Source organism: Passer domesticus, chromosome 10 (assembly GCF_036417665.1).
Source record: "Passer domesticus isolate bPasDom1 chromosome 10, bPasDom1.hap1, whole genome shotgun sequence".
NCBI classification, from domain to species: domain Eukaryota; kingdom Metazoa; phylum Chordata; class Aves; order Passeriformes; family Passeridae; genus Passer; species Passer domesticus.
Window position 1 is genome coordinate 38,592,458 of NC_087483.1, and position 12,804 is coordinate 38,605,261.

A 12,804-nucleotide genomic window follows, 5' to 3' on the forward strand; every position below is an offset into this window, starting at 1 on the left:
AATCAGAGTTCTCAAGTAGAACACTCAAAATGCCCTATTCCATCCTATAACTCATCACTCCAACACAGGCTTCAGACAAACTCTTTCTTATCCTCCTCACTTCTTTCACTCCCCCTCCAGCACATGCTCAATACTGATTTTTATTTCTTTTTTCCACATCTGTCAGACAGGAAGGAGTTTGGAGGTATAAGGAGGAGGAACAAGGCCGATGAAGTTTTCCCTGGTGTTTCATAAACCCTGCACTTAATCCTCAAGCTGCTTTCCCTCATTCTCCTTTTTTACCTAACAAGGTCCATCTCCTAGTGGACAGAACCTGAAAGGTCCCAGCTGTGCTCTCACAAGGCCCCACACCTCCTGGTTTGTGCTGCCACAGCACTGCAGGAGCAGCTGGAGCTGTTCCAAACCCCACGGCAAAGGGGCTGCACTCAGTGCAGCCTGGAGTCTGTGCTGACTGCTTCAAACAATAATTACTGGGAGGTTTTAATTATTCATCACATACATAAATTCTCTAAGCATTTTCTAGCTTATGGCCATTTCAATTTTATTCTTGCTTTTCTTTTCCCAAGCTATTACAACTGTATTTCTATTATTTAATAACCTACTAATGACAATAACATGAACTTTAAAGTAATGGCATACTTCCCTGCTTGTACCAAGAAGCATTATTTGAATCAATTCTTATAGCACTGTTTATAAATATACCTTTTATTTTATTTAACATTGCTTTGGTGGTTTTTTTCCCTTACATACTCAGCATTCTTGTATTCTATTGTAAAAGCTTACAGCAAGGCTTTAAGTTTAAAATGGAAATGAACAGGGGTAAAAGTGGGTTGTTCAGTTCCAGACTGATCATTTTGATAGAGATAGATAAAAAGTTACTCTTGTGAATATATAAAATTAATATGGTATTCTGATAATTCATGCATTTGTATGAGGTATCCAACTAGATTTAAAATATAAAGTTACGAAAAGGGACCAATAACATTGTGTACAATTACTTTGTTGTAGAAAAAATGTTAGGAGGGAAATATGAAAGATATTCCCTCATTGTAATCTGATTATTCTTTATCCTTTGCCATAAGCATCCTTCCTTTCTCTCTCCAGTCAAATAAATACAATGTATGGCATTTAAATACGGCTGCAGTTTGATAAAATGCTTTCATGTAAAAAAATGCACAAAGACTTGCATCACACAAAAACAAGAGTACCAAAAAATATCAATAATAACTTAAAGAATGGTTCTTACTGTCTTTTCACCTAGACAGCATGCATCTATGCAATAAGACAAACGTCACATCTATCCTAATTCCCTGTAAAACTTATCTCTCTGTAATACCTGTTCTGTTTCCAAATGCATTCCTCTTCATGATAGACTTCTGTGTTATCACATTGCACTTGACATATTTCCCATTCCAGCCTTTACCAAGGTTAAAGGCATCTCCTCTTTTCCCATTGGCTGGAGGTCAGGTATTTATAACAAATTATTCTCTGTGTTTATAACTATTAAAAAGTTGGAAGACAAAAATAAAAGAAAATAAAATTTTCTAACCTTCCCTGCTGCAGTTTGTTTTGGTTTCATCACTGAAGTCTCCACAGTCATTGTCACCATCACAGGCCCAGTGACCTGGGATACATCTGCCATTCTGACACCTGAACTGCTCAGCAGAACACGAGTGAACGCAGCCCAGCTCGTCACTGCCGTCACCACAGTCATCATCTGCAAACAGCATTTTAAAATATTTTGAAAGATAACATTTCTGAATGAAATAGGTAAGGAGGGAAAATAATTTTGAAAAAGGCAACAGAAAACAAGTAAATAATGTAGTATGTTTTATGCCCATAGGTATCAAATTATTTCTAATGCACGTAATGCTTTAAATGTTATTTACCAACAGGACTCAACTCAGTCATTTTGGGTAGTCTAACCCCTTACTCAGTTATTCAATCAGAGACACCAGCAAGCATGAGAAGGCTGTAGATTTTTTAAATTTCTTTATCTGTATGTGACTACACAGGCTTTCAAACACAGTTGGTTTACTTTATTCTCTGTGATAACCTAAGATAGTTAATCACAGACACAAACAGCATCATATAAACCAAAATGAAAACCTGAAAAATTTATTTTCAATGCTACTAAACTTTGTTTCCATGTGCTTACAAGAGTGCAAAGTGGAGAAAGCAAATAAATAATCATGGACTGCAGTTTCTCATTACTCTAATGTTGCAGTCATTACACCAGTCTTAAGGCAATTCCCGTAATTTGATTGTGGTCATCAAGGGAAGAGGGAGATAAATATGTTAGGTACACTCTAAAGGGTCTTCATACACCGAAATTCATCAGCACACTGTGATAATTTCGGGAATTTGTCCATTTACAGCTAAAAATTCCTGTCAGACAAATAAAATTATGGAAACAACAAATGCTTTGGACCAACCCAATGTTATTAGGACTGGAGCAACATCACTCCCACACCACAAGCTCTGAGAGGAGATTCATTTTAACATCCAAATATGTGCTCTTCCAGCCAAAAGAACTAAATACATTGTAAAGTTTTGCTGGCCTTCATTCTTCAAGGATGCTATTTATTTAACTGAACTTGTCCACAAAGAGCAAAAAATCAGATATATTGGTCACCGAAATCATGTTGTTTTCTAAGAACAGAAAACACTTTCATAAACAATAGCTTTGCTTTCCTTTTTTTTAGTAATCAATCATCATACTTCATTCTACATAATATAGTATTTGTACCCATTACAATATCCAATGCCTCATTCCTTATCTGAACCTTCAGTATTGCTGATTTCTATGTCAGGTCAGTAATTCTAAAATGCTTTATTTATTCTCTGACCACTTACAAGCCAAGGTGACAATTTAAGTCTCAGAGAAAAAGAACATCAAAGCAGTATTTATGTGATATCCCTCATATTTATTTCAGATACAGAGGACTTGATACTTGCCTGAATCACAGAGCCATTTGCTGCTAATGCATCTTCCATTTCTGCAGATAAACTGAGTTAGTGGCTCACATGTTGGGAATTCTGTGAAAGCGTTCAAAAATAAATAAAACTATTTAACATAATTTTACATTTCTCTTCAGTAATATTCTGTCACCTTCCTGTATGCATAAATTACACAAGTGTGCTGTAGCAAACATTTGCACCTTCCAGGTATTTAATCTGGAGAGGAGAAAAAGGTGAGAACCAAAAAGAAAATATAAAATGGCTTCAAACTTTAAATACTGTCCAAACCCTACTTTTCATCAACATGGAATTCATTCCCCTGTGATAAATGGTCTGGTCCTCTATTCCCATCAGATCAAGGCTGGTTTTCCCACTATACCAATATTTAAGACTAACCAGAGCTTGATGACCGATACAAACTCTTTTTTCCATGTGCTTATTTACAGAAGGGTTCTCCAATTGCAACAGCACTGCCAGGCAGAGACAGGAAATGGAGCACTATAAAATGGGAAGGTTAAGTACCCAGCTAAAGAACAGCCAAGAAATAAAGTTACTCCACACTGGCATAATAAAATACAAGATTAAAATGTCAGCCTTCACAAGCTATTCCTCCCAGCATTCCAGTAAAGCAGTAGAAATCTGAGATAATATAATTCACAAAGAATCATCTGTATTGAATACACATATTTGTTTCTATAATTATCTAATTTTCTTCTGAATAAAGTAACTTAAATGTAGTCTGGATTGTTCCGAGCTTCTTTTTCTTCTAAAGCAAATTACATAGGTAGATGTGTGAATTTATTACTAACCTGCTAAACACTCTGAGAAAAACTGAAGAGTTTTTTCTAAATTTTTTAAACCATGCCATTTAAATATAAAACTCTCTTAGGATGAGAACTGAAATCACTCTGTTTTTACTGAACCTGACAAAGTTTTGGCCTAAAAAGAGTCACACTCTGATGAAGCACTAAACCAAACCAGCTGCATCTAATAAGAGATTTTTTTTAAATAAATTTTTATTTAAAAATTACATAGAGAGCACCAAGAACTTGATTGAACAGAGGTGATTATCATGCTTCAAAGTTGAAAAGGTTAAGAAATAAAAGTTAGTATTGATGACAACACTTTGTCAGTTACGTCCAGAAAGTTCTTGCTTCTTTTTTTTTTTTGGTTGGTTGGTTCTGGGTTTTGTTTGTTTTGGGTTTGTTGGTATAGGGGTTTTGGTGGTTTGGGCTTTTTGTTTGTTTGGGGTTTTTTGCTAAACATAATCATTAAAATGACAAAAAAATCTGTTCCAAGAAAAAAATGGAAGTGTACAACTGCAGTAGTTCTTAGCCACAATGTATGCCCCATGTGCTTCAAGCAAAGCTGAAAGCAATTTTTAATTTTCCTTTTTCAAATAATTTTTCCACAAATTTAACTCATTTATTAAATGCAATTTTCCTCTTTTCCATATATGAATGCCTCTACGACTTAATTTTCTTTATGTTCATCTGCACAAAGGGACAGAAACTGTTTAAAATAAATTGTGATTACCCTCACCACCACCAGCCAGCTCACAACTCCCAGCACAGCTTTTCCAATAATGTTTTGTAGCATCTCCAGAGTCTGCCCCAGCCTGTGCGTCCTGCTCACATCCCAGAGGACCCCAGCACTTCCCCTTGTTGTCCCTAAGGTCCTTTCCTACTTCACAGAACAGAGATGCACATCCTGCAGCTGACCCACACCCAGCCCTGCCCCGAGTGCCCTGGAGACACAGAAATGAGCAGAGGGGACTCTTGAGCTCCCAGTGGGGTCTCTCACAGTGTATACACCAATCTCATTTCTCTCTTGTATCCTTATGGATACAAGAATTTTAAACTGTTTCACAGCAGGAAGTATCTCCCACTAAACAGAACACATGAGTAAATGCCATTAGCATGCCCATTAGTGACCAAATTATAGGGCAGGATGAAAAATGAAATATTTGACATATTTGCACAGCCACAGTGTTTGAAGATAACAAAGCAAGATGCTAAAATATAAAACATGTCAAGTTTGGCTACACGGAAAAACAGCCAGTGACATAAACCCTGATTAAAAGATCTGAAGAAATATTCCAGGTCAGCTGAGAGGATGCTGAAAAAATATCACAGGAAGGATTTCCAAAGATGCCAGTAACATCTCTGTGTTGCTGACATGCCTGAGAATATGGGGTAGAGGCAGAGAAACTTCTAGCACTGAGAGTCAATGCTGTTCTATTAAACTGAGAGTTAGAACTTGAGAGATTGCAAAATACAAACCCCCTGGTCACTCATCCTGCCTCTGTACACAACTGAACTTATTTGATTTGAAGCAAGGCAATTAGAACCCTACCTTAATAATATTATTATTTTTATTCATGTAAAGACCTCATTTATTGCCCCATCCCTGCAAGTGCTCAGGGGCAGTTTGGATGGAGCTCTGGCCTGGTGGGAGGGGGTTGGAACAAAATGGTCTTTAAGGTCCTTTCCAACCCCCACCACCCTGTGCTTCTACACTGCAATACATCATGATCTGTGATTCTGCATCTGCAGACAGCCCACTGACCCTCGTGCTCTCAGACTCACAGCAGCCACCAGTGCCCTGCAAAACAAGTGACTATTAAAATCCATAATTGTTTGGAAGCAGCTGATTAGAGAGAGCACACCCCTCTCTGCAGTATCTCAGCAAAGCAGCAGTCAGCACAGCTGCTGATACTCTCTCATGATAGAACCAAGTTTTGTTATTTTTTTGTGGTTTTTTTTTCTGAAAAATACAAGATCAAATATACTTCAGTTGAGGTTTGAAACAGGCTGATTTTATTGACAACTAGAATATGCTGAGGGGGCCCATGTGGAGAGGTATGTGGCAGAGATAAAGAATAATTTTTGAGAGTGACAGCATTTGATAATGGGCTGTAAATTAAAAAAAGTCTTGATTGAGCTGCGTATTTGGCATTGTAGTTAAAAATTCATTAAATAGAAAATGCTGCATTTGCTTTGGATTTATTTATCAACCAAACAAAGTCTATTTGCCATTTCAAAAACAGTATTATAATTTCATTTGACAAGAGATCCCTATATGCTCTATATGTTACAAAAGAATTTTTCCTTTCCCCCCAAAAAACAAAAATCCACTTACCACAGGATGTCATTTCATCAGTTCCATCTCCACAGTCATCCTCCCTGTCACACAGCCACGACGTTGGAATACACCGTCCATTCCCACAAGAAAACTGATTAACCTGACAAGTTCTTGCTGTCAAGACAAAGCACTCCAAAAATACAAGGGAAATGGACTAGATCCGTTAGGTCTCTTGGTGGGTGTCTGATTTTAGAAGCTGCAGGGCTGGAGGGCACCTCCTGGCCTGCTGCACCTTGCCCTGCTCTGACTAAACATCATTCACCTCCTTTGATCTCAGAGAAAACTGAGGTGATCTGCAGGGCTGTGTTCTACCTCTGATGTGTGGGATTATTAGTGGTTTCTCCTCGTAAAATGACATTAAATTCTAGATGCAACTGTGCAACAGGTGATAAGAAGAGAATTAATATGCACTAATGCTTGAAATAAACAAAAATATCAGGTCATAAAAATGCCCACCAGTTGGAATATTAACAACCTGTATTCCACAACATGAACAATGATCTTGTGAATTTTGTATTTACACAGGAAAATGGGAATTAGCCTGTGTGTGACATGCCTGGCCTCACTTTCTTGGAATCCTTGCCTTTGCAAACACTTAACTGCAATCATCCATTAAAGGAATCAATGCACATCTCTCTCCTGAAGAAATAAGGATAACTAAAAGAATTTTTGTTATGTAGCTACAGAAATTACTTTGAAAGCTGATGAATATTAAAATGTCACTAAAAAGCTAACATAGAAAACTGTCATTACGTATAATTTTGTTTATTTAAAATTTGAACCCATACCAATGCCAGAGATAGCAACACAGATTTTGATTCCAAATTTAAGCTTTTAGAGCTCACCTGCATGTTACTCTACACATTAAAAAATGGCTGATATGTCAAAAACCCCAGTGACTGCAATAATATTTCTTCACTTATTATTTTCAACAACCATTTTCCTTTTTCTTCTGAAAAGTAGCCCAAAACACAAAAGAGGAATCTAATTTTAAAATATTTCCAAGTAATTTTTAAACATTAACTGTGTTTGCCACTGCAGGAATAAATGGAAAAACAAGAATACAAAATTTGTTCCATTTCCAACCGACACAGGGTTAAAAAAAATGCTCTGCACATTAGACTCTCACCTTTCAAGCAAACAGTTGGATATCAAATAATATCAAGGCAGTAAGGCAACAGGGAATATTTTAATAGACAATGTGTGTTGTCTTGCACTGCACTTCAGTTCAAAACACTCATCAGCTTATTGATGGCTGGCATGTTGCATATTTGAGATTTAATGCTTGTTTAGAGTACTCTGACAACAAGCACTAAACACCACTTCCACACAAGCAAAGGACAGATTTGGGAATTCTGTGATTTACTACAGTGGAATCAGTAAACAATCTTCATCTTGCTATTTGCTTAAAAACCCACTCACCAGTTAATAACTCAGAAATGAAAAGAATTTCAAGGCACCGAGTGGAAACTGAATAACTAATTATGCATGAACTAAATCAGCATAAAATAAAATTTGCTGGTGACATGACACCATCACAGCACATTAATAAAAAAAGGTTCTAACTGCCAAAAGAGATTTGTACCTCAGAGTTTGTACCTGAGCATTGCTTTGACAGTCGACCCATATGGAGATTAAGAGCTGAATAATTTTGGAAAGCACAGCCAAGCACATGGATTAAGTAAAATATAATTTGTGTTCCAGCCTCAGTGGCATCAAAATCTGAATTCATTTAAAATTTCAATAATCAGGTTAAAAGTAGCAGCTTGGTTCAGTTTAGTTCAAATCAGTCTTGAACTATTAATGGAACTGAAGTTAGAGAACCTGTTTGCATAACCAAGTAAAATTTTTACCTGCACAAGTTTTATTTGATTCATCTTCGTTATTACCACAATCATTAGCTCCATCACAAAGCCACCTCTTGGGAATGCAGCGATTATTTTGGCACTTAAACTGATCATCAGGACAGCTGTGATTGACTGGGGAGAAAAAAAGAGAGGGTTTGTTTTTTTTTTTTCCCTAAGAAGATAACCTGAGAAAAACAGCTGTGAAATCTGTGAAAAGAACACATTAAATGCTGCTCCCTAGAGATGCATTTAGTGTGGTTATCTTGTACGTATAACTACCATGACATAAAGATTGTTCAGCAAACCAGTCAATTACAAACATTGCAGTGCTTCAATCATAAATTAAATAATATCTAGTAAAGATGCCAATACAAGGATCCTCTTCTATTAGGTGATAAAAGGTAGCAGCATTTTATAGAGTTGTTTCCTTAAAGAAACATGTTCTTAATCACTTTTGGGCAGTGTGATGAGGTTTGCAAACTAAAGTGCATATAAACAAAGGAAAACACCAAAGGGAACAGCTGCAAGCTGCTAAGTGCAGATCCAAAATATGATACCACAGTGAGCAGGGATTTGGGCAGGTCGTAAAATGCTTCTAAAATGAGGCACATTACTGTCAATGGCCACATATAGATCTGCTGTTTACTCACCATGAAATTGTAGGTGTCAAAAAGTGAAATATGCAACACGGTGTAAAACTAACAAAAAAAAATCTGGTATTCAGGAGTGAACAAGGTATCTCTCAAATATGTTTTTGCTGGCTACCAATTCTCAAGGAAAGGATGAAGCTGAGTGCACAGGATTTATGTAAATACTATTGGCCTGCTCTTGCAACTGTAGTAAGTGTTTATGTTCTGCTTCTTTCATGCTAATAACATCTATTATTAGCAGATCTTGCTCGTCTCAATCTAGCCAAGAACAGTAAACTGCACACTGTTCCAAACACTGGGTTAAAAATAATCTCCAGCTATTTTTCAGCTACTCAGCCATCCACAGGCTCTTTTTTAAAGTTTAACATACATCTGGAAACAAAGGGTATTTAAAATGAAAGGATGTCTTGCAGGCTTATCCTTGACATTTCAGTAGCTTTTTTCTTTGACCTTTCTGCCTATTCTTGCAATTGAAGACGACACAGAGCGAGGGTGATATCAAAAGCACACGAGCCCTGGTCTGTGTGCAGGGTGCAGAAGCACAGGAAGCAGAGATTAATTAATAATCTGAGCAGAAAGGTGTCCCAAAACTCGTACTTCCAAAGTTTGCAATGTGACTGGAGAACAAAACTGGGAGCATCCAAGTAATAAAATCACAAGTCAATGAATTAAGTTTTTTTTTTAATTTAATACTTGACATAGACATTGCTTTAAATGGTCGTTAAGCTTTTGCTAATATATATTTAGTAATGAGTATTCTACTCATAATTGCAAATATTTCAAACTCATAAAGGACTATTGGAGTTACCATGGCAACTGCTGAGAAGAGATCAATGTTATCACACTGGCCATGTAAACTATAGATCACGTTCAGGTTTAAGACCAGGTTATTATTTCATTTATATTTGTATAAATCCTCAGAGAATTGCAAGCTTTGATCAATGAACTGGTCTTCTTTACACTAATTTAAAAGACAATCAAGTCAAATCTGCTGAAAGATTTTCCTTCTCACTCTCTTTATTAGCTGAGCTCTTCAATTTAAGTGCAGGAAATGCTGGTTTCAAAACAAAATGGGAGTAAGCACTACAATTCAGAACTAGGAAAATATTTTAAAAAATAATACTGAAGTCAGCAATGGCTACTACATGGAGCCACCAAAATCCATAAATGCTGTAAAAAAAAACCCCAAAAAACCACAATAAAATAAAGCAAATCCAAAACCAGCCATTTTTCAGCCATATGGCAAAAGGTCTGGGCATTACAGAGATCACAAGATCAGTTTGTATCAGCAGAATCAGGCCTGTGTGAGGCAGGCAAGATTTACCCAAGGATGAATAAACAATCACCCTTCACAAACACATTCTCTCAGCCTAACCAGCTTCACAAAGGCCTCAGCAGAAATACACACATCCAGTTTTGGACATCCAACCCCTAGAATCACTTCAGAAAAGAGCAATCAAATCTAAAAAATACCTGCCATAATCCACTAGGGAAAAAAAAATAAACCAAAACAAACAAAAAACACAACAACAAAAAAAAACAGCAAAAGACAACAACAAAAATCTAACAAAAGCCCAGAACAGTTTAGAGTTGTTTGGTCTCAAAGAGATAAGAAAGAGAGACTATGAGAAGGGTTTTCAGACTCAACGATACTGCAGAGCAGAAGAGTGTTCATGTCTACAACTGATTGGGAGAAGTATTGTACTTTCATTTCAGTAAAGGAGACTTGGTTTAGAGAAATGATCTAAGGACAGAAATAGAAAGCATTGTGACAAACAGAGTAAGGAAGAGGATTCTCAGTGCTGCGACACTAATTTTAAAGCAGGCCACTTAAGAACCTTCCAGAAATGACAGGGATATAATTGGTAGATTTTCTATTATTTTTCATTTCAACAGTGGAACTCCTCTACAGCTAAAAAATACAGTTCTTGTAAAACTGTAACTTTAAAGACAACGTACATTAATTCAATACTCCAAGTCATGTAGGGATTTGGGTTTTGGTTTTGTTGCTGGTTTGGTTTTCTTGGGGGAGTTTGGGGAGGAGGTGGTTTGTTCACTGTGTTGGTTTGAATACTTGTGGGGTTTTCTGGTTTTGTTTGGTTTTTTTTTCCTTTTCTTCTTGAAGATTTTAATGTGGTTTTTTTTTTTTTTTTTAAGAAATGCATTGTACAATCTCAGAAATTTCCATGGTTGGAAGGAACCTGCTAGAATCCTCTGGTATAATCCCCTACTTGAGCAGGGCCAGGTAGAACAGCTTTTTCAGGACCATGTCCATAGAAATTTCAAGCATCTCCACAGACAGAAACTCCACAAGCAGTCTGGGCAATCTACTCTAGTGTCTGACAGTAAAATGTGTTATGTTTCAGATGTTTACATAAAATTAATGCTTTTCAGTTTGTGCCCATTACCTCATGTCCTGCTAGTGACATTACCAAGAAGAGCCTGGCTCTCTTTTTCCACTCCCTATCATTTGGTGTTATACTGTGACCAATATAAGAAATAGTGAAAAACAAAGCAAAACCCAACAATATTTAAAGAATCAGGAACGACAATGTCAATCCCAAAAGATGACTACTCTGGCCCCGTGCTATGCAACAAGTGCACCAGCGAAATGTGAAAGGGTGCCATTACTGCACGCAGCAAAAGAAGGAAATTAAAGATTTGCATGAAGTTAAGGATGATTGCTTTAGTTTGGCTGCACGGTTTGGTTTGCAGTCCTTGAAGCTGAGCATGGATTGTGGGGTAAAGGGAAGTGCCTACGTACAGCAGATCTCCGAGTGCTCGTCGCTGCCGTCCAGGCAGTCGTCGTCGCCGTCGCAGCGCCAGCGCTCCTGGATGCAGCGCTTGTTGCTGCACTGGAACTGCTCCGCCTTGCACAGCTGGGGCAGCACTTCTCCCTCTTTAACTGGGAAAACATCCAACAAGAACATCTCTTTATCTGCTTGATACACTCAGAATGCAATACTGCCCCGACATAAATACATATCACAGAACTCACAGAATCCCTGGGTCGGAAGAAACCTTCAGGATCATCGAGTTTAACCAGCCCCAACATCTCAACTAAACCCTGGCACTGAGTATTTTTTCAAACACACCCAGGGATGGTGACTCCACCACCTCTCAGGACAGACAATTCCAGAACTTTATCACTCTTACGGTGAAAAGCTTTTTTCCTAATATCCAACCTATATTTCCCTTTGTGCAGCTGGAGACTGTGTCCTCTGGTTGTGTCAGTGCTGCCTGGAGAAAGAGCCCAGCCCCAGCTGAGCACGGCCACCTTTCAGGGAATTATAGAGTGATAAGGTCACCCCTGAGTCTCCTTTTCTCCAGGCTGAGCACCTCCAGTTCCCTCAGTCATTCCTCACACGGTTTGTGTTCCAAGCCCCTCTCCAGCCTCATTGCCTCCTCTGGATGTGCTCAAGCATCTCCATGTCCTTCTTAAATTGAGGAAAATATCAGTTCTTGTTCTTGCACTTCAGAACATTTCTACCTAAACTCGGTGCATCTGAGGTAATCCTACCTGAAGCCTGTACTGGCACACATATCTGAGTGTGCAGTTGAAGGAATGAATTTTTAATAAACAAAAAAACTCTGAACAGAATGGCACTCAAACTGGTTTTCGAATTGATGTTTCGATCGCAGTGTAAAGTATCAGTTTAAATATTGCAATACCTCATCAACAGCAAACAGGAAATATTCTGACAGACATTGGCCAAATTCTGGTGCACATTTAGAGATAGGAAATGATTACTAAAAAGCTGATTCTTGTATCCAAGCAACAACTCAAACACCTGCATTATGTACTGGTACAGACTCGGCATAGAAGAGAGGATAAAATTCTGCTGGGGTAGAGTTAAGTAGCAAGCTAGAAGCTTATTAATAAATCCAGGCAGATGTTTTCCTCAATATCAGGTTCAGAATGCTTCACGTGTAAATGCCACACACGAGCCCAGGACCCTGTGAGGAATATCAGAGTCCTAGGAAAGAGCCAGGCAGGGATGTGTTTTGGGAAAAAAAAACAACAGGAGACCTGCCCCATTCCAATCTCAAAGTCTCTAAACTCTCTTCCTAATGCCTACATCTTACCAGTGAGGAGTTCCCATTCCAGTTACTTCTGCTAAAAAGAAAAATAGCTTTATTTTAAACCAAAGTGATGGCTCTGTCTGGTCATTGCAGGCTCCATAAAGTTCATCATGTTATGA

The 12,804-nt window shown here is 37.8% G+C and overlaps 1 protein-coding gene across 5 annotated transcripts in view; it reads right to left on the reverse strand.

Moving 5' to 3' along the window:
* LRP1B (LDL receptor related protein 1B) overlaps nt 1-12,804 on the reverse strand; it is a 622,229-nt gene that overhangs the window by 193,804 nt on the left and 415,621 nt on the right. For all 5 annotated transcript variants that reach the window (XM_064435270.1, XM_064435269.1, XM_064435266.1 and 2 more), the window contains exons 16-20: nt 11,367-11,507; nt 7,959-8,084; nt 6,103-6,219; nt 2,959-3,039; nt 1,550-1,717 (exon numbers count right to left, since the gene is read on the reverse strand). In XM_064435270.1, coding sequence (XP_064291340.1) covers nt 1,550-1,717; nt 2,959-3,039; nt 6,103-6,219; nt 7,959-8,084; nt 11,367-11,507 — 633 coding nt within the window. The remainder of the gene's footprint in view (nt 1-1,549; nt 1,718-2,958; nt 3,040-6,102; nt 6,220-7,958; nt 8,085-11,366; nt 11,508-12,804) is intronic.